The sequence below is a fragment of the Bos indicus x Bos taurus genome, chromosome 1 (genome assembly GCF_003369695.1).
Source record: "Bos indicus x Bos taurus breed Angus x Brahman F1 hybrid chromosome 1, Bos_hybrid_MaternalHap_v2.0, whole genome shotgun sequence".
In the NCBI taxonomy this organism is placed as follows: domain Eukaryota; kingdom Metazoa; phylum Chordata; class Mammalia; order Artiodactyla; family Bovidae; genus Bos; species Bos indicus x Bos taurus.
This window is the reverse complement of record NC_040076.1, coordinates 111187992-111208684: the sequence shown is the minus strand read 5'-3', so window position 1 is coordinate 111208684 and position 20693 is coordinate 111187992. Positions and strand designations below refer to the sequence as shown.

Genomic DNA, 20693 nt, shown 5'->3' with positions numbered 1-20693 from the left:
TGTACATACACAAAATTTTCTCTAAGCTAACCATTAATTGAAATGCTGAGTCTCAACTTCACTAAGAACTATTTTCCCCCAATATACCTTCCCACAGCAGTATGTAAAAATTCCTTTTGCTCTATATCCCTGCAGGCCTTGACAAGGTTAGATTTTTTTTTTTTTAATTTGCCTAGCTGAAGAGGTGTTAAATGACATGTTGTAGTCTTAATGGTCATTTTCCTTATTTTAAGATTCATGGATTTATTTGCCATTAGTCATTAGTGTCTGGTTTGCTGTAAAGATTAGTCATGATTTTTGCACATTTTTTGTTGAATTTTAAAATTGTTTTTATATATGCTAGATGCTAAACTTTTGCCAATTATATATATTGCATATACCTTCTAGATTCTGACTTCTCTCTTCACTATAGTTTCATTTTTTTAAGAAAACATCTCTATTACAAGCATTTGGTTCCTTTATATACTGTCACACAGATTTTGTTAAATTTTTTGTTGGGAGAATTTCCTTTCATTTCCCCCTCCCAAATCTAAGATTTATTTTGAAATCTTGACATACAAGACAGATAAAAGGGGAGCTGACCCAATTGCAGCGGTAAACCTGCTAGACCTACAGGGCTTTTGTTGTTGTTTGAGGCATTTAGGACCTCAAGGTTAGCATGAATCCAAAGCAGAAGCCATTTCCTTAAGTCAAAAAAGAATATTAAAACAAAATTTTAACCAAGTAGAGTGTTCTGCTTTACATAAAGTTATTCCCTCTCCCCTCTGCCACACACAGACGCTTAGCTGATCCTTCAGTTCCTTGTATTTTCACTTTTACCTAGCATACATGCATACATAAGTTAGGAGTCAAGAATAAACATGAAAGCCTTCTGAACAGGTGAGATAGCTCTAAATTTTGCTGCAAGCCTTTGGCTTTATAAAAACCTTTAATTTAGACTTTGTGGAGTTTTAAACTGTGTTGTGTTCTAGCAGCTTTGGTCAGCTTGACCATTCAGCTGTCTTCTGATTAAGAACTGGAAATTTAGAGGAGGCAGAGGCACACAAGGTTCATCTGGTACATAGAGGAAAACATTCACTTTTCATTCAGCAAATTGAATGACTGCTCTGGGCCACATACTTAGCTAGGCCACTGGTACTGTGACCAGACCTGAAGACATGGTGGGGAGAGAATATTGCTAATTCTACGTTGCTAATCACACTAGCTTGAATGGCTTGAGTAGAGAATAATGGGAAATATGAAAAGTGGAGTTAGATGGAGGCAGTGCATTGAAAAGTCTTTGTTGAGTATAAGGGACTTGGACTTTATCCTGTAGACAGGAGGTCAGCAAATTACAGCCTGCTGCCAAAGCTGGCCACTGCCTGATTTTTGTATGACCAGCAAGCTAAGAATGGTTTTTATGATTTTAAAGTGATTTTTATGGTTGGAGTTGAAAAACATTTTTAAAAAAGAATTGTATGCTATGACATGTGAAAATGAAATGAAATTCAAATTTCAGTGTCCATAAATAAAGTTTATTGGAACATCATCATATCCATTCCTTTAAATATCTGTGGTTGCTTCTGTGCTTCAACGACAAGAACTGAGTAGTTGCTTCAGAAACAGTAGGGCCTACAAAAACTAAAATACTTATTCTCTGGTCCTTTACAGGAAAAATTTGCTAACCCAAATATAGATGATAGCCATTAAGAATTTAATCATGGACTAACACAGTCATATTTATATTTTAGTAGCTGACATTCATCGATCTCTGGAAGATGGGCACTATTAGAGGCAAGGGGACTGATTAGACTGCAGCAGTGTTTCTTCAACTATGTGTTTGTTAAGATGCTGCAGAAAGTGTTTGACGTATGAGTCTTTAGTTTGGGAAGTACTGGGTTAAACGGGTTAGGAGGTGTTTTTTTTGTTTTTTATTTAATTGCTGGACTTCATGCAGACCTTTATTGCAGGAAGTTTTATAGTCAATGTCTAACAGGAGAATGTAGAGGGCAGCATTTGCTGATGCATATTTGAAGAATATGCCATTGTGCATTGCAAGAATGAACACATGTTTAGCCCTCTGCCTGTTTTTCTGTTGGGTGCTGGGTACACCTACATCGTGTATCATTGTGGCAGATATCTTACGACACCTGTTGTGGAGCAGACATAATGAAGATAGGTTGTATTGATTTTATCAATGCAGATTTAATGTTCCTAAAAATCCTATGTATATCTGTTTTGTGTTGGAAGAGTTTAGGCATATGTAAATGATGAAGAAGATTGACACAGAAGGGTCAGACTGGAGAGACTACTTAAAACAAAAGTCTATAGGTGGATGGGATTTGAACAAATTAATTTAAAGACCAGATTATATTGCTTATCCCATCTCCACAGCACAGCCTTCTGTAGACTTTCAGACTGACTGTTCCTTTGGGGCCAAAGATTAAACAGTTTGGAGGAATTTATAGCTGCTAGTTTTAATACCAACTGGGTACTTTCTGAGTTCAAAGAGTGTTTTAAAATGCTTTAAAAATTAAACTCAGATATTAAAGAAATACTTATCTTTTATAAAGAAATCTTTATTTTTAACAGAGGAATTAAAGTATGTTAAATGGAAAATTTGCCAGTGTTTAATAAAAATTAACATTAGATCAAATTCCTAATCTAGTTTTGCAACTGTTCCTTTTAAGAACTAGATAATTATATATAATAATAACAAGTAATTTACAGTTAGCAAACTTCCTGTATTTTGAAGGCACAAACATAACAGCTATCCTAAGAACAAGAAATAAAAATTTTTAGTGTAAGAAATTGGGTAATTTTCTTTTGAATTATATTAACCTCAATTTATTTTCTCCTGGAACAGATGATGAATAAGGTATTTGGAGGTACTGTGCACAAAAAAAGTGTTAGAGAAGATGGAGTCTTCAGTATTAGTGTGGATAACACATGCTCCTTATTCAGGTATGATAGATATTTTTATATCAGTAAGAATGTTAGAGGAGTAACTTACAGCTGGGAATGTTATTCTTCAAAATTGGAGATTCTGTAATTCTTAGACAAAATTAAGGCCACGGCATTGGCCAAAGGTATTGTCATATTTGTTTTCCAATTGAGTGTCAAGACAGAAGAGGATGGTGGTGATGCTAATTAGGAATAAGAAAAGCACTTAATGACAGAATTGAAAAGCAGTTGTGCAGTCTTAAACCCCTATTTGGGATTGCAGATGGCGATGCCAACATTTGTAGTTTTCCCTTTTCACTTTTTAGCAGAGCATGATTCTAAATATTAGTATGACAGATGTGACAGACAATGCTTTAAACTGCCTGCGTTTGTACACATCTTCTTCTACCATGTTCTTTCTCTGGGTGCTTAACTAGCTACCCATTTGCTGGCCTCATTACTAAATATGTATTGCACTTTTTGTACTGAGCATAAGTATATCTTGTGTACTGTCTTTTTAATATAGTGAATGTATTAATTGATTTTATTGCTGGTTGATAAGGCAATGGCACCCCATTCCAGTACTTTTGCCTGGAAAATCCCATGGATGGAGGAGCCTGGTAGGCTGCAGTCCATGGGGTCGCTAAGAGTCAGACATGACTGAGCGACTTTGCTTTCACTTTTCACTTTCATGCATTGGAGAAGGAAATGGCAACCCACTCCAGTGTTCTTGCCTGGAGAATCCCAGGGACAGGGGAGCCTGATGGCTGCTGTCTGTGGGGTCACACAGAGTCGGACATGACTGAAGTGACTTAGCATAGCATAGCACAGATAATAGTTTAGGTGTATTAGCTCTAATGTATTTAAAGATTGGTGAATGAGCTGTTCATTAGCTTTCTAGAATCATTTATAAATCTTCTGCTTTACAAAAAACCAGGTGAGTTTTCATTCAGCTTCCTGAAAGACTAGAAAACTTAAATTTTAGTCACTTTCTTTCTTTCTTTGGGTTTTCCCATGTTTTGGGTATAACCCACTTAGGTGGACAGTTCATTTTTCTTTAAAAATCACATTTCTCCCTAACTGCATTAAATCTATGAAATGTAGGCTGGTGTCAGTTAATGTGCATATGTAGTTTATTATCATTTCTTGTAACTGTGCTAATTATCTTTATAGATTTGTTTTATTAACATATATTCTTACATCCTCCATAGAGTTGTACCTAAATTAATTCTTAATGGATAGTGTTCTCCAAATTGGACAAATCAGTTTTAAAATCCAAGTTAAGACCTTTTGTCTAAAATGGAGAAATCCCAGTTTTTACACAAAACTGGCTGTGGCTGGCTTTTCTTTAATATTAGAACAAGAATATCAGTATTCAGAGATTCTCATTTTCAAAGTGATATTAATAAAAAAGCAACAGTTGCTCAAAATAATTTTATGAACTGAAGCTACTCATTGCCAAAATACGTTTTTGAAATCCATTTCTTGTTCTACTTTATAATGGAGAGGTGTTGCTTACATTCATCTGTATCTCTAACAAATTCTTGAGAACTACTTCAGGAATCTTGCTGGTGGAATGTGATACTACAAGAGACTTTAAAGATCTGATTAAGATTTAAAGTTTTTCTGTCTTGACAGTTCTAAAATCCTGGTACTCAATTACAGCCTACACTAATCCTAAATAACAATGAACAGTGATGACAGTAACAACCCCCCCAAAACATCCTTTTGGTTTTAATGTACTTAATCTTCTTGCTTTATTCTTAATTTTTGTTTCTTAATATTATTTAATACAAAGTCCTTATTCAAATTTTTTCATAATATAACAAATATGTTTTATAAAATTCATTCGTTTACATCAAGGTCCAAAGTCTGCACAGTTGGTTTGGTAAATGTTACTTACATCTGTTTTAAACCATGCCATTAATTACTTCTGTTCTTAAGATTAATTCCAGTAGAGATATAATTTTGAAACCATGATAGCCTCTTGAAACTGTGTGTGTGGTTATACCACCAGCTTTATATATTCAGTTTCAGTTTTTATGGATTGCCTTTTCCTGGTATTTATTATTGTTATTGGCTTTATAATGAATAGAGTAAATTTAAATTCTAGCAGTGTTGTGCTGTTACCTGCTTTCTCTGTTTTGTTGATTTATGCATAGAAGCTAGTAACTTTTAAAGCAAAAAACTACCAGTTTATAAGATGAATTAAGTTCTAGGAATCTAATGTAAAGCGTGATGACTACAGTTAACAACAATGTATTGTATATTTGAAAGTTGCTAAGAGAGTAGAGCCTAAATGTCCTTACCATACACAAAGAATGGTAATTCTGTGAGGTGGTAGATGTGTTAACTAAATTAGTGGTAATCATTTCACAGTATATAGGTGTATCAAATTATCACATTGTACACCTTAAACTTACAGTGTTACAAGTCATTATATCTCAGTAAAGCTAGAAAAAAATAAAGCAAAAGACTCCATTAATCGTGTCTAATAAAGCTATTTGTATATTGTTTTATTTTCTATTTACTTAGGGGTCTTCAGAAGGAAGAAATTGTTTTACTTACCCATGGAGATAGTGTAGACAAAGTAGCTGATGGATTCAAGGTTGTGGCACGTTCTGGGAACATTGTAGCAGGTAAAACTTCTAAAACTTTTGAAGATTTTCTTTTTAAAAGTTTATCTGAAAGGTTTATAAACATGTTTCTGTATGTGATACTGTTTTTGATGTTTCTTAATTTTTTTAAAGATACTGTAAATGTCAAGGTCAATTGTTAACTCATGAAGGATATTTAATATTAGAAGGATTATCTAGAAGTCACTTACTAGTTTGCTCTGAAATACTTTTAAAATTGTTTATTCTACTATGCTTTTCAAACATAAATATATCTGTTGTAACTCAGGAAAGTTTTGAGAACCGTTTACCTCTCTAGCATGTACAGCATGCTAGAGAGGTACAGATAGGTACATTTTTAGGTATAGATAGGCATGTATCTTGGATGTCTGTAAAACATCAGACTAAGCATTCAGAGCATTGCTCTGAACCAGGGTAACCTGTGGGTCAAATCCAGCCTACAGACTGTTTTTTGTATGTTCAGGAACTAAGAATGCTTTTTATATTATTTAAGGGTTATAATAAATGACAGGGACTGTATGCATATGTCCCACCAAGCTTAGTTTATAACATCCAGCCCTTTGTAGGAAGTTTGCTAGTTAATGCTCTAAACAATTTTTTGTTCTGTTTTTCTTGAAGAGGAGTTGATGTTCTGGCAGTTTGTCATTTTTTTTACTTGCTTACTTGAATAATTGTAAATAATCACCAGTAATCCTGGATATCTGTAAAAGAGAAAAAGTGGAGTTATCATAAAGTTGTTGTTTTTATGTTACACCTAAAAAGTTGGGGAAAAAAAATTTGTCATGGATAAACTGAATTGAGTAATCTACCTGCAGTTACTTAATGGATTATTGTATTAGCATAGGAATTATCAAGAATAGTTTCCTTTTTGACAGGTTTCTATTTCTTATACAAAATCAAGTGGTAGATGAGATTATATATTTTTATTCATTCAACAAATATTTGAGTACCCACATGTCCCAGGCACAGTTCTAGGTGCCAGTGAACAAAATGAATTATACCTCTGTTTAATGTTCTAGTTAGTGAGGCTGGGGATGGGGGAGGGGTGGGACAGACAGTAACCAGATAATACAGAAAAGTCAGTGCTGGACAGTGTTCAAATGCATTGAAAAAATAAAAAGATGAGAGGAGTGTTATGGAATGTGTCATGTGGACTGTTACTCTTTTAGATAGGATATTCAGAGATGGTGTCCCTATTAGATGGTACTAGACATGGAGGAAGTAGGTGCTTGGCCCTTTTGGATATTTGGGGAAAGAGTACATAGCAGTACAGAATTCCTGGGAGGGGACTTTGTTTAAGGAACAGCAAGGAAACCACATGGGTAGAGCTGGGTAAGTGTGTGGGGGTATGTGGTAGAAGGTAAGGTAGAGAGGCTGTTGGGAGCCAGAATCCCAGGACCTTTGAAGCCATTATGAGAATGTTGGCTTTACTTATAGTGAGTGAAGATTTGAACAAAGGAGAGACATGATCTAATTTCAGGATTACCCTGGCTACAGAGGAGTAAAGAGACTGTTAAATGTAGGAGCAGAGACCAGCTAGAAATGTATTGTGGTAATCAGGAAAGGAGACTGTAAGGAGCAGAGTGGTAGAGGTATAAGCGCTCAGGAGTGATTGGGTTCTCATATACATATTGGACATATTTTGTTAGATTTATACCAAAATATTTCATTTGGGAGTGTTAATGTTAATTGTATTTATAATTTAAATTCCACTTGTTCATTGCTGGTATATGGTAAAGCCATGAACTTTTGTGTATTAACCTTCTGTCTGGCAACTCTGGTGTACTCACTTACTAGTTCTAGGAATTTTTTTTGGTTGATTTTTTAAAATTTTATACATAGACACTCATGTCATCTGTGAACAAAGACCGTTTTATTTCCTTTTCCCCTCAATCTGTATATCTTTTATTTCCTTTTCTTGTCCTGTTGCGTTAACTGGGACTTCTGTTATGATGTTGAAAAGCAGTGGATAGAGGGAACATCCTTGCTTTGTTCCTGATCTTAGTGGAAAAGTTTTGAGTTTCTCATGGTTAAGTATGATGTTAGTTGTAGGTTTTCAGAAAATACTCTTTGTCAACTTGAAGTCCCTCTCTGTTCCTAGTCTCCTGAGAGTTATCATGATTGAGTGTTTGGATATATCTCATATACTCTTTCTGCATTTATTGATATGATCATATAATCTTTCTTCCTTAGCCTATTGATATGATGGATTACAGTAATTGACTCTTATTTGTGACAGAGGGATTTTGAAGTATCTAACTGCAGTAGTGGATTCATGTATTTCTCCTTAAAATTATATCAGTTTTTGCCTTACATATTTTGATGCTTTCCTGTTGCTGCTGCTGCTGCTGCTAAGTCGCTTCAGTCGTGTCCGACTCTGTGCGACCCCATAGATGGCAGCCCACCAGGCTCCCCTATCCCTGGGATTCTCCAGGCAGGAACACTGGAGTGGGTTGCCATTTCCTTCTCCGGTGCATGAAAGTGAAAAGTGAAAGTGAAGTCACTCAGTCGTGTCCGACTCATAGCGACCCCATGGACTGCAGCCTACCAGGCTCCTCCATCCATGGGATTTTCCAGGCAAGAGTACTGGAGTAGGGTGCCAGTGGGTTCCTGTTAGGTGCTTATATATGAAGGATTATTATGTCTTCTTTAGGAATGGATTCCTTTATCATTATATGTATGCCCCTCTTTATCCCTGATAAATTTTCTTTTTTCTCTTTTTTTCTTTTTAAATTATGAAAGTATGATAACACATTTACAAGAGACTTGGAAAAATACAGAATGAAGTTATATATAGTTCTATCATACAACTATTTTTTAAGTAGATAAATTAAAAATTTTAGTTGCAGTATCAAAAGTCTCAAAAATTAAGAGTGAATATACAAAAAAGTAGAAGGATATAGTAGACCTGAAAAGCACCATGAACCAATTCAGCATAATTAAGATTTATACAATTTTCACACAACAGATATAAATTCTATTCCAAGTTCCCATAGACCACATAAAGTAGGAGACACTGGAACATATCCAGGGAATAAAACAAGGTGCAAAAATTTTGTGGTCTTAAGATATTGAAATCATACAGAGTCTGTTCTCTTACCACTGTGGAATTGTGTTAGAAATCAGTATCAAAAGACAGTTGAAAATAACTCACATATTTTCAAGTGCAATATGACATTTACCAAGAGGCATCATTTAACCTAGCCATTAAAAGCCTCAAAAAGTTGAAGACTGAAAAAACAACAGGATGATTGCAAAGAGGAAAGCATTTATATGAGAAATCAATCCTGGTAACTTTTGGCTGAAGTCTGCTCTGACATTGATGTATCTACTCGTGTTATCTTTTTATTTATTTATTCATGGCTGTGCTGGGTCTTGGTTGTGGTGTATGAGCTTCTCATTGCAGAGAACATGGGCTCTAGGACACTTGGGCTCAGTGGTTACAGCTCGCAGGTTCTGGAGTGTGGGGTCGTTAATTGTGGCGCACAGGCTTATTTGCCCATTGGGATATGGAATCTTCCCAAATGAAGGATTGAACCCGTGTCCTCTTCATTGGCAGGTGGATTCTTAACCACTGGACCACCAGGAAGGTCTCTCATGCTATCTTTTAATTAGTGTTATCGTGACATATCTTTCTCTGTCCATTTACTTTTGATCTGGGTTTTTATATTTAAAGTGGGCAAGAGACAATACATATAAATTATGTTTTCTTTCTTGATCCACTGTGACAATCTCTGTCTTTTAATTGGTACATTTAGACTATTGGAGTTTAAAGGGATTGTTGATAGTGTTGGATTAATATCCATCGTATCTGTTGTTTTCTATTTATTGTCCTTGTTCTTTGTTCATATTATTTTTGTCTTTTCCTACCTTTTGTGGTTTTAACTGATCATTTTATATGGTCTTATTTTCTCTTTCTTTGCACGTCAGTTATATCTCTTTTTTTACATTTTCTAAGAAAAAGTTGCCCATGATTTTACAATATACATTCACAGCTAACCCAAATTCACTTTCAGATAACAGTGTACCATTTCACAGGTAGTGTACCTTATCATAACAAAATAAACGTGATTTTTTCCCTCATATCCCTTGTACATTGCTGTCATCATTTCACTTAAAAGTAAGCATGAATAATATATCTCTATATAAGCATGCATAATTATATCATTGTTGCTATTATTTTGAATGAAGTTATCTCTTAGCTCAATTAGGAAGAAGAAAGTTTTTATTTTACCTTCATTTATGCTTCCTCTGCTCTTTTTTATGTGGATCCAAGTTTCTGATCTTTATCATTTTCCTTCTCTCTAAAGAACTTCTTTTAACATTTCTTGCAGAGCAGCCTATTGGCAACAGATGGTCTCAGGTTTTGTTTGTTTGAAACTTTTATATTTTTCCTGAACTTTTGGAGGATAATTTCTCAAGGCACAGAATTCTAGGTTGGTGGTTTTTTCCCAAAAACATTTTTTTAAAAATTAACTTTTTTAGCTTTATTGAGGTATAATCAGCAAAATTGTAAAATATTTGAAGTGTACAATGTGATGATTTGATAAAGTGAAGTTGCTCAGTCATGTCCGCCTCTTTGCGACCCCATGGACTGTACCCTACCAGGCTCCTCTGTCCATGGGATTTTCCAGGCAAGAGTACTGGAGTGGGGTGCCATTCCCTTCTCCAGGAGATCTTCCCGAACCCAGGGATTGAACCGGGGTCTCCCGCATTGTAGGCAGATGCTTTACCATCTGAGCCACCAGGGAAGTCCCCTAATATACATTATGAAAAGATTTTTCCCCATTGAGTTAATTAACCCATCCATCACCTCACATACAGTTGATCCTTGAACAACACAGTTTTGAACTCTGCGGGTCACCTTATATATGGATTTTTTCACTAAATATGTGCTTCAGTACTACATGATCTGGGTTGGTTGAAACCGTGGATGTGGAACTGCAGATCCAGAGGCCTGACTGTAAAGTTATGCACAGATTTTTGACTGCACTGAGGGTAGGTAACTAACCCATGAATTGTTCAAGGGTCAACTGTATTTACCTTTTTTTTTGGTAAGAACATTTAAATTCTGCTCACTTAACACTGTATTGGATCACTGAAATTTGCTATCAGCTATAATTACCATATTTATTATACATTAGATCCTCAGACCTTATTTATCTTAAAATCAAGAATTTGTATCCTTTAACCAACTCTCCCTATTCCCCTTGTTCCCTCACCCCTAGGTCACTACATTTGTACCTTCCATTTTTGATAGAGGTTGAATTGAATCTGTAGATTACTTTGGGTAGAACTGACTTTTTTTTAAAAACCTTTTTTTTTTTTTGATGTGGACCATTTTTAAAGTCTTTATTGAATTTGTTACAACATTACTTTTGTATTTTTTTGGCCACAAGACATATGTGGGGTCTTATCTCCCTGACCAAGGATCAAACCCACACACACTCCCTGCACTAAAAGGCAAAGTCTTGACTGCTGGACTGCCAGCAAAGTCCCTAGAACTGACATTTTAACAATATATTAGTAATTCATCTAATCCATGAACATGGAATATCTTTTTATTTGTGCCTTCTTCAGTTTCTTTCATCAAGGTCTTACGGTGTTCAGTGTACAGATCTTTCACCTTTTTTGGTTAAATTTATTCCTAAGTGTTTTATTCTTTTTGAATTTGTTGATGGGAGTGTTTTCTTCATTTCTTCAGCTGATTGTTGTTGATACATACAGAGTTGATTTCTGTATGTTGATTATGTATCCTGCAATCTTGCGGAAATAATTAGTTCTAATGGCATTTTAGTAGAGTCTCTAGGGTTTCTTAGATACAATGTTGTGTCATCTGCAAATAGAGACAGTTTACTTATTACTTTTAATTTGGATAATTTTATTTCTTTTTCTGGCCTGGCTGGTCTGGCTTGTACTTCCAGTACTTTGTTGAATTCTTGACTTGTTCTAGTACTTTGTTGAATTCTTGACTTGTTTCTGATCTTAGAGGAAAAGCTTTTCATCACTAAGTATGTTAACTGTGGGCTCGTTGTATATGGCCTTTATTATATTTGAGATATGTTCCTTCTGTACCCAGTTTGTTGAGAGTTTTTATCATGTGTGATGTTGAATTTTATGTATTGCTTTTTCTGTATCTATTGAGATGACCATATTATTTTTATCCTTCATTTTGTTAATATGGTATATCATATTGATTGGCAGATGTTAAACTATCCCTGCATCCCTGGAATAAATTTCACTTGATTATGGTGTATGATCTTTTTACTGTATTGTATTTGATTTGCTAATATATTGTTGAGGATTTTTGCAACATTGTTTATCAGAGAAATTAGCCTATAATTTTCTTTTTTTGGTAGTCTTTTCTTGTCTAGCTGTGATATAATATTGCTAGTTTCATAGAATGTGTTTGGAAGTGTTCCTTCTGCTTCTGTTTCTCATGAGTTGTTACTAGTTCTTTAAGTGTTTGGTAGAACTCACTAGTGAAGCCATCTGGTTTTGCAACTTTTGGGGAGGTATTTGATTATTGATTCAATCTCCTTACTTAAAATGAGTCCATTCAAATTTTCTGTTGCTTCATGATTTAGTCCTGGTAAGTTACATGTTTCTAGGAATTTATCCATTTCTTCTAAGTTTTTCAGTTTGTTGGTGTATAATTGTTCATAGTATTTATGTGGTATCTGTTTTAATATCTCCTTTTTCATTTCTAATTTTGAGTCCTCTCTTTTTCTTGGGAAGTCTGGCTAGAGGTTTATCTATCTTTTCAAGAAACTATCTTTTATTTTCATCTTTTTAAAAATCATCATTTGTCTGTTTATTTCTGCTCTGATCTTTGTAATTTCCATTCTTCTATTAACTTTGGGCTTAGTTTCTTTTTTTTTTTTTCTAGTTCTTTGAAGTTATTAGGTTGTTTAAGGCCTGACCTTTTTTTGGATGTGGGCATTTATCTTTGTGAACTTCTATCTTAGAATTGCTTTTGGCATATACCGTAAGTTTTGGTTGTTTGGTTTTCAATTTTCTTTGTCTCAGGCTTCTAAAATTGCTCTCTTGATTCCTTCTTTGACTTATTAGTTTCTCAGGAGCATGTAGTTTAATTGTCACATATTTGTGAATTTTCCAGTTTTCTTCTTGTAATTTCTACTTCTACCATTGTGGTCAGAAAAGATACTTGATTATCATTTCAGTCTTCTTGAATTTAGTATGACTTGTTTTGTGGCCAAACGTGATTTATTCTGGAGAATGTTCCAACTGTGCTTGAGAAGAATATGTATTTTTCTCCACATTTTACTTATTTCAGTCTATTCTCACTTCCATGGTTTACAGTCAGTTGGATGTATCAATAATTCTTATCTTTCCTCTATAAGTGAGGCTCCCCCCCTCCATAAGCTTCTTTCAAGATGTTTTTTATTTTGTAAGTCATATGCCTAGGTGTAATTTTTTTCTTTTTGTATTTATGCTGCTCAGTGTTTTCTGAGCTTCCTGGGTTAGTTTGATGTCTTATATTAATTTCAGGGGAAATTCTCATTCATTATGGTTTTAAATATTCTGTTCCTCTTTCTCTTTCTTCTAGAAGTTCCATTGTTTATGTTATTTGTACTTGTGTCACAGTTCCTGGATGTTCTGTTTTTTTTTTTTTTTTCCCAGTGTTTTTTTCTTTTTGGTTTTCAGCTTCTAGCTTAGAGAGTATTTCTTAAGCCATGTCCAGTGATAAGCCCATCAAAGACATTCTTCATTTCTGTTATAGTGTTTTTGATCCCTTGAAATCATTTTGGTCCCTTGGAGAATTTCCAACTCTCTGCTTACATTGCCCAGCTCTTCTTGCGTACTCTATCCATTTGAGCCCTTAGCTTCTTAATAATACTTATTTTAAATTCCCAAGCTGATAATTCCAATATCTCTGCAGTATCTGAGTCTCTTTTAACACTTGATCTATCTCTTCAAACTTATTTTTTCCCTTTTAGTGTATCTTGTACTTTTTTCTTGCTAGCTTGACATGATGTACTGGGTACAAGGAATTGCTGTAGATGGCAAGGTGTTGGGGAGAGGGAAAGTGTTCTGTGGTCTTAGGAGTAGGTCTCAGTCTTAGTGAACCTGTGGCTTCGGGCTGTAGATTTCAGTGTTTTCAGTTTTTCCCTCTGTTAGATGGGACAGGAGGACTAGAATGGGCTAGAGTTGAGTGTTTTCTTTTCTCCCAAGTTAGTTTGTTCTGATAAAACCCTGTCATATTAGACTGGTTAAATAGTTTCTCCTGAGAGTAGAAGACCTTATTAAGAAGAAAAGAATGGCTTGGTGTATTTCAAAATGTTTTATTTTTCCCTCCCCTTTTGGAAGCACAAGGGGATTTTCCTCTAATATTCACTGTGAGAACTTAGTGAAGCTACTGGAGAGTGTGGGGATCCCAGATGACTGGGTCTTCCTGGACATTTTATCTCTCAGATTTGTCCATGCTGAGCCTCCAGTGATATCAATTATAGTTCAAGTTTCCCTACCTCAGCAATGGTTCCTATAGAGGTTTGCAATCATGGAGTTCTCCAGTAAGTTGTGATTCTCTGTATTTACCTGTCAGTCTCTCTAAGGGTATTTAATCAACTTTTTACTTGTTGTTAGAACATAGTGGTGTCTTCTAGCTTCTTACTTCCAAGTGTTTTAGCCTGAGCAACCAGAGGATGGTTTCTGTTTACCTGATGTGAAAGAATGAAGTAATTTGGGTTTGCATATTAAATTTAAGGTTTCTTATTAAACATTGAAATGAAGGTGTGACTAGGCAGTTTTATATATTTTTGAGTAGGACTGTAGAAGAGAAAACTGGACTGGAGGAATAAATTCAGGGATATACCAACATACAGGTAACATTTAAGGTCATGAGAGTTTGGAATCATTCAGAATGTATAGAGCAGAAATTTAAGGACTGAATACTGTTTGACTTTCATGTGTAGAGATGGATAAGATGAGGAACCAACAAAGAAGGTTCAGCTTAGACAATGAAATAAGGAATGAACCAGGACAGTGGTGTCTGAGAAGCCAAGTAAAGAAAGTGTGAGCTTCCCTAGTAGAGGAGAATGAGTGTAAGTTTGGGAGGTTAGCAAGCCTGATTTATCTACTTAATTAGCTGGGGATACTGGCAAGTTTCTTGATTTCTCAGAGCCATAGACAGCGGGTAGTACATGTACATGTAAAACATCTAGCCTATCGTCTGCTGCTTTGTAGATGATTATTTGTCAGAAGCCCATTAGTCAAGTAAGTGGAGTTATATTCATGGTTAATAGTATGCAAGAAGGAAACACTTAGGATATTCTGATGGGTTTAATGTATGAGGATTTTCTAATATAGAAAATTGGTAGCTGCACATTGCATGTTGAAGGCATATAAGACTGAGATCTAAAACTGAGTTACCCTTGCGTTGAATAGACAAAATGATTGCAGTAATGATTCTCCACTGGGTGGAGAAGTGAGGATACTGTGAAATGATGTCACAGCCATGTCGTTCATTAATTGCTATATGAAGGAAGGCCTTATAAAGCCAGATCATGGCAATGTAGTTTTTATTTGTATTTTTTTTCCCCATAGCTAAAAATCTACTAATTTGAATCAGTTTCCACATTTATGGAGGAAGAAATTGTGAGGAATTACTGTGGGTGCTCACTGAGTATTTTCAATATGAAAAAAAAATTATTTATGATTATTTTTTTCTATAAAGGTATAGCAAATGAATCTAAAAAATTGTATGGAGCCCAGTTCCACCCTGAAGTTGGCCTTACAGAAAATGGGAAAGTAATACTGAAGAATTTTCTCTACGATATAGCTGGGTGCAGTGGGACCTTCACTGTGCAGAACAGAGAAATTGAGTGCATTCGAGAGATCAAAGAGGGAGTGGGCACATCAAAAGTTTTGGTAAGCAATTTACATCTGAAAGTCTAAAACTTTGTGCCAGTAATGTTAGACTCAAGGTTGACTTACTTAGTATAGCCCTTAAATTTTGACTGGGTGATAAGTGTTTTTGAGTTGCCCTGTTTCAGAGTGCTTTTTCAGTTACCATACATATCTTTAATACAAACCAGGGGTTGAACCTGAGCCCTTAGCAGTGAGAGCACGGAGTCCTAACCACTGGACCACCAGGGAATTCCCCAGTGTTTTTAGGTAGTGATTTAAGCTCTTACTGTCTTTGTGCTTATTTTACTCAATTTGACTTTTCATTTCACCCTGCAGGTTTTACTCAGTGGTGGAGTAGACTCAACAGTTTGTACAGCTTTGTTAAATCGTGCTTTGAACCAAGATCAAGTCATTGCTGTGCACATTGATAATGGCTTTATGAGAAAACGAGAAAGTCAGTCTGTTGAAGAGGCCCTCAGAAAGCTTGGAATTCAAGTCAAAGGTATTGATGAACTCCAGAAAAGTTAACTTACATCTCAGGACTTGTTTAATCAAATCTAGCTTGTGATTAAATTAACCAAGTAGAGTTTTCCCAGTAATCGAGTACAGTTTTCCCAGTAAGCTTATGGTTGAAATGTTTTTTATTTTTACATTGTAGTTACTTCTGGTTCAAGAGTGGCCACAGTATAAATTTTGCAAATTGATTCCTCCTAATGTTATATATAGAAGAATAAGTTACCATTTTCCAGCCACCATTCTGTTCTTTCTATTCATCTTCTTAGGCCTTAACTGCTTTTACATTTATGGATATCTTCTGCACTTTTATAAAAAAAGATGTAAGCCATAGTTATAGTGAAATTAAATTAGTAGTTTAATGATATAAACTATTGACTTAATTGGAATTGATGCCAAAATGTTGAGTGTAAAATGAAGACTTGTATAGTTAAACATGAAGTAAAAATGAGTCTATTTCTTTCTTCTTTGGAAATATCACTAAAATAACAATACAGGCATAAAACAAGTGTAATGCCAGAAGGATGAAGAATAGAGAGGAGGTGATAATAGCAGTCTAATGGTTTCAACAAAATGTTGGGAAGTGGAAAGCAGATGGTTTATGCAGATTTTCTCTGATAAGCTAATGAAGCTTAAATTTTAGGGCTACTCACCAGCCAGGCCTTTTCCAAAATTTGGGAAAGGACCGTATTAGTATCTTCTCATAGTTACACATTTTATGAAATTTGAAGTAAGGTATTTTAATAATTTATAGTTAATTTATTTTGTCTTTCTCCTCTTTCTCTCTTTTGGGTGGTTTTATAGTGGCTGCAGGCATTTGGGAATTATGCTAAGAAAACATCGAGTTGGGGATACATTTAGTTTGGATTTGGTGCTATATTTGTGATTTGCAGTAGTTTCTGTGTATAGTTTATAGTTTGTGTTAGCCATAGGAGTATTGCGTGATTTGTTATTCCTTTTCTTGAAAGGGCCCTCTGAATGGTTTCGTTTCAGCCCCACAGAAACCTGCATCTGTCTTTGTTAACTGAAGTGGTAGGATGGAGGACTCAGAAACTTGGGGAAGGGTTGCGGGAAGGAAGCCCAGCAAAACGCAGGGCTTCTGGGAAGCTCAGGAGATGGGAACACTGGCTGCCTCACAGGGCCTGCTCACTGTCAGCCTAGAATGTGTTGGATCAAAGTCTGAGAAGCAGTTACTTTCCCCTTTAAATAGGAACACAGCTGCTGCTGTCCCTCAGACCCTAGGCTAAACAAGAGAGGCTTTGGACTTGGGCATGTCAATACCAGGCATAGTTGAAGGTGGAAGGAAGATTGTATGTTAAAAACGGTAACATTAAGGAAAAGCCTTATGTACAGAACGATATCTCTTCCCCTCCACTGGCCACTTCCTCTGTTCAGGCTATCAGAATGCTTAGAAACAGGAAATTGGAGATGTCTTCTCTGGGTAATTGACCAGCTTGAGAGAAAGACCTACAAATTCAGTAAAGTGAAGTAGCCAGCTGCCTTGGCATCTTGCAGAGAACCCTTTCTTTTTTTTTTTATTTAACTTTACTCTTTAAAAGGACAGCTAAGGATCGCTAAGAGTATGCTTTTAGACATTAGGTTTTCACGGGACTGGTCACTGTGCAGTTCCGAGGATTTTGATCCCTGTATATGTACCGCTGCTTTGACTCCTTTTGGGGGATTTTGCTTGTTGCTCTGGTGAAGCACTGAATAGAGGGAAAGCAATTAGCATAATTTGTGATAATATGGTCCTAGATAGTAAAATGCCACAGAATTCTCAAAGGAACAAAACTCAGTGAGTGCCCGTATATGGACTCTGTTAGTCATAGTTCATTGGTAGTTCTAGAATATGTAGGCTGTTTAAGGGGAGAATCAGAAGATCCATATAGGTTTTCTTTTTTGTAGTTGATCTACTACTTACTATTTTCAAAAATCTTCTGTTAGTTTAAAATATGCTTCTCTCCTCTTCCCCAGTGATAAATGCTGCTCATTCTTTCTACAATGGAACAACAACTCTACCAATATCAGATGAAGACAGAACTCCCCGAAAGAGAATTAGCAAAACGTTAAATATGACTACAAGTCCTGAGGAGAAAAGAAAAATCATTGGGGATACTTTTGTTAAGGTACTTTTTAAATATTTTCAGTGTGTACTATTTTAAATATGAATTTTAGTATTGTTTTCCTTGTCATTATACCAAATAGTCAAATTTTGTGACTAATTTTGATTCTTTTTTGGCTAAGAGTTTTACTGTGTTTTGTTATTATACTGACTAATAGAAACTATTTTATGTTTTAAAAAACATGTACTTACATTGTTAGGCTGTTGTTTTAATTGCTTAAGAATAGATATTTTTAGTTGATACTAGATTTTAGTTCTTTGGATATATCAATGGGTAGATGTCTTTTGGCTTTGATGGGGATGTTCATATACCTTTTTGAATTATGTTAAATAAGCATTTGTCCTTGAGTTCAGTTCAGTTACTCAGTCGTGTCCAACTCTTTGCGACCCCATTAACCACAGCACACCAGGCCTCCCTGTCCATTACCAACTCCTGGAGTCCACCCAAACCCATGTCTGTTGAGTCGATGATGCCATCCAACCATCTCATCCTCTGTCGTCCCCTTCTCCTCCTGCCCTTAATCTTTCCCAGCATCAGGGTCTTTTCCAATGAGTCAGCTCTTCACATCAAGTGGCCAAAGTATTGGAGTTTCAGCTTCAACATCAGTCCTTCCAATGAATATTCAGGACTAATTTCCTTTAGGATGGACTGGTTGGATCTCCTTGCAGTCCAGGGGACTCTCAAGAGTCTTCTTCAACACCACAGTTCAAAAGTATCAATTCTTCAGCACTCAGCTTTCTTTATAGTCCAACTCTCACATCCATACATGACCACTGGAAAAACCATAGCTTTGACTAGACGAACCTTTGTTGACAAAGTAATGTCTCTGCTTTTGAATATGCTATCTAGGTTGGTCATAACTTTCCTTCCAAGGAGTAAGCGTCTTTTAATTTCATGGCTGCAATCACCATCTGTAGTGATTTTAGAGCCCAGAAAAATAAAGTCAGCCACTGTTTCCACTGTTTTCCCATCTATTTGCCATGAAGTGATGGAACTGGATGCCATGATCTTCATTTTCTGAATGTTGAGCTTTAAGCCAACTTTTTCACTCTCCTCTTTCACTTTCATCAAGAGACTCTTTAGTTGTTCTTCACTTTCTACCATAAGGGTGGTGTCATCTGCATATCTAAGGTTATTGATGTTTCTCCCGGCAATCTTGATTCCAGCTGTGCTTCCTCCAGCCCAGCGTTTCTCATGATGTACTCTGCATATAAGTGAAATAAGCAGGGTGACAGTATACAGCCTTGATGTACTCCTTTTCCTATTTGGAACCAGTCTGTAGTTCCATGTCCAGTTCTAACTGTTGCTTGACCTGCATACAAATTTCTCAGGAGGCAGGTCGAGTGGTCTGGTATTCCCATCTCTTTCAGAATTTGTCCTTAAAGGAATTTAATTTGAGGGTTGGTGGATTTCATCTCCTGGTTAGTATTGCAAAAGGACTCTTAGAAATTTAGCTGTAAGTATAAAATTTTGTTGTCTTGAAAAAAAAATTGTTTGTTTTACTCCTGTTGATTATAGATTGCCAATGAAGTAATTGGAGAAATGAACTTGAAACCAGAGGAGGTTTTCCTTGCCCAAGGTACTTTACGGCCTGATCTAATTGAAAGTGCATCTCTCGTTGCAAGTGGCAAAGCTGAACTCATCAAAACCCATCACAACGACACAGAACTTATCAGAAAGTTGAGAGAGGAGGTAAAAGCTTTTGAAATCTTTACCATAAAGCCTCTTTCCCTCCTTCACCATTTTTAAGTGTACAGTTCAATAGTTTTCAGTATATTTATATTGTTGTGAAACAGATCTGCATAACTTTTTCATTTTGCAAAACTGAAACTCTGTACCTGTTGAACAACAGCTACCCTTTTCTCCCTCTCTCTAACCCTTGATAATCTGCCATTCTACTGTTTGTTTCAATGAATTTGACTATTTTAAATACCTCTTATAAGCACAATCATAGTTTTTGTGACTGGCTTATTTCACTTAGTGTAAGTCCTCAAGGTTCATCCATGTTGTAGCATGTGATAGGGTTTCCTTCCTTTTTAAGTTGAATAATACTCTATTGTATGTAAATACACACGTCACCAATGGGCATTTGGATTACTTCCACTTTTTGGTTGCTGTGAACTTTGTTGTGCTGCTGTGAACAGGGATTTGCAAATGTCTCTTTGAGCGCCTGCTTTCAATTCTTTTGGATATGTACTAAGAAGTGGGATATCTGAGTCTTAATGATAGTTCTATTTTTAGTTTTTTGAGGGACTTACTTAATGTCTCATCAGCAGCTATACTATATTAAAATCCTACCAGTAGTGCAAAAAGCTTCCTATTTCTGCATACCTTGCCCAACACTTGTTATTTTCTGTTCTTTTTTTAAAAGTAGCCATCCTAATGGATGTGAATTACCTGTCCCTTTTTATTATTTTAGGCATCCTAGTAGATGAGAAGTGGTAGGTATCTCATTGTGGTTTTGATTTGCATGTCCCTAATTGGCCAACGATGTCAGTCACCTTTTATGTGCTTATTGGCTCTTTGTATATCTTTGGAGAAAAATCTATTCAGATCTTTTGCCCATTTTTAAATTGGCTTATTTATCTTTTTATTATTGAATTGCATGTGTTCTTTATGTAGTCTGTAG

At 35.7% G+C, this 20693-nt stretch overlaps 1 protein-coding gene across 1 annotated transcript in view; it reads left to right on the top strand.

Annotated features, from left to right (window-relative positions):
• The window catches only part of GMPS (guanine monophosphate synthase), a 72483-nt gene that overhangs the window by 33658 nt on the left and 18132 nt on the right, over positions 1 to 20693 (top strand). Inside the window, 6 exon segments of the mRNA XM_027542927.1 lie at positions 2846 to 2943; positions 5458 to 5561; positions 15256 to 15449; positions 15765 to 15930; positions 17916 to 18067; positions 19583 to 19756. Of these exon segments, the coding sequence (XP_027398728.1) occupies positions 2846 to 2943; positions 5458 to 5561; positions 15256 to 15449; positions 15765 to 15930; positions 17916 to 18067; positions 19583 to 19756 (888 nt within the window).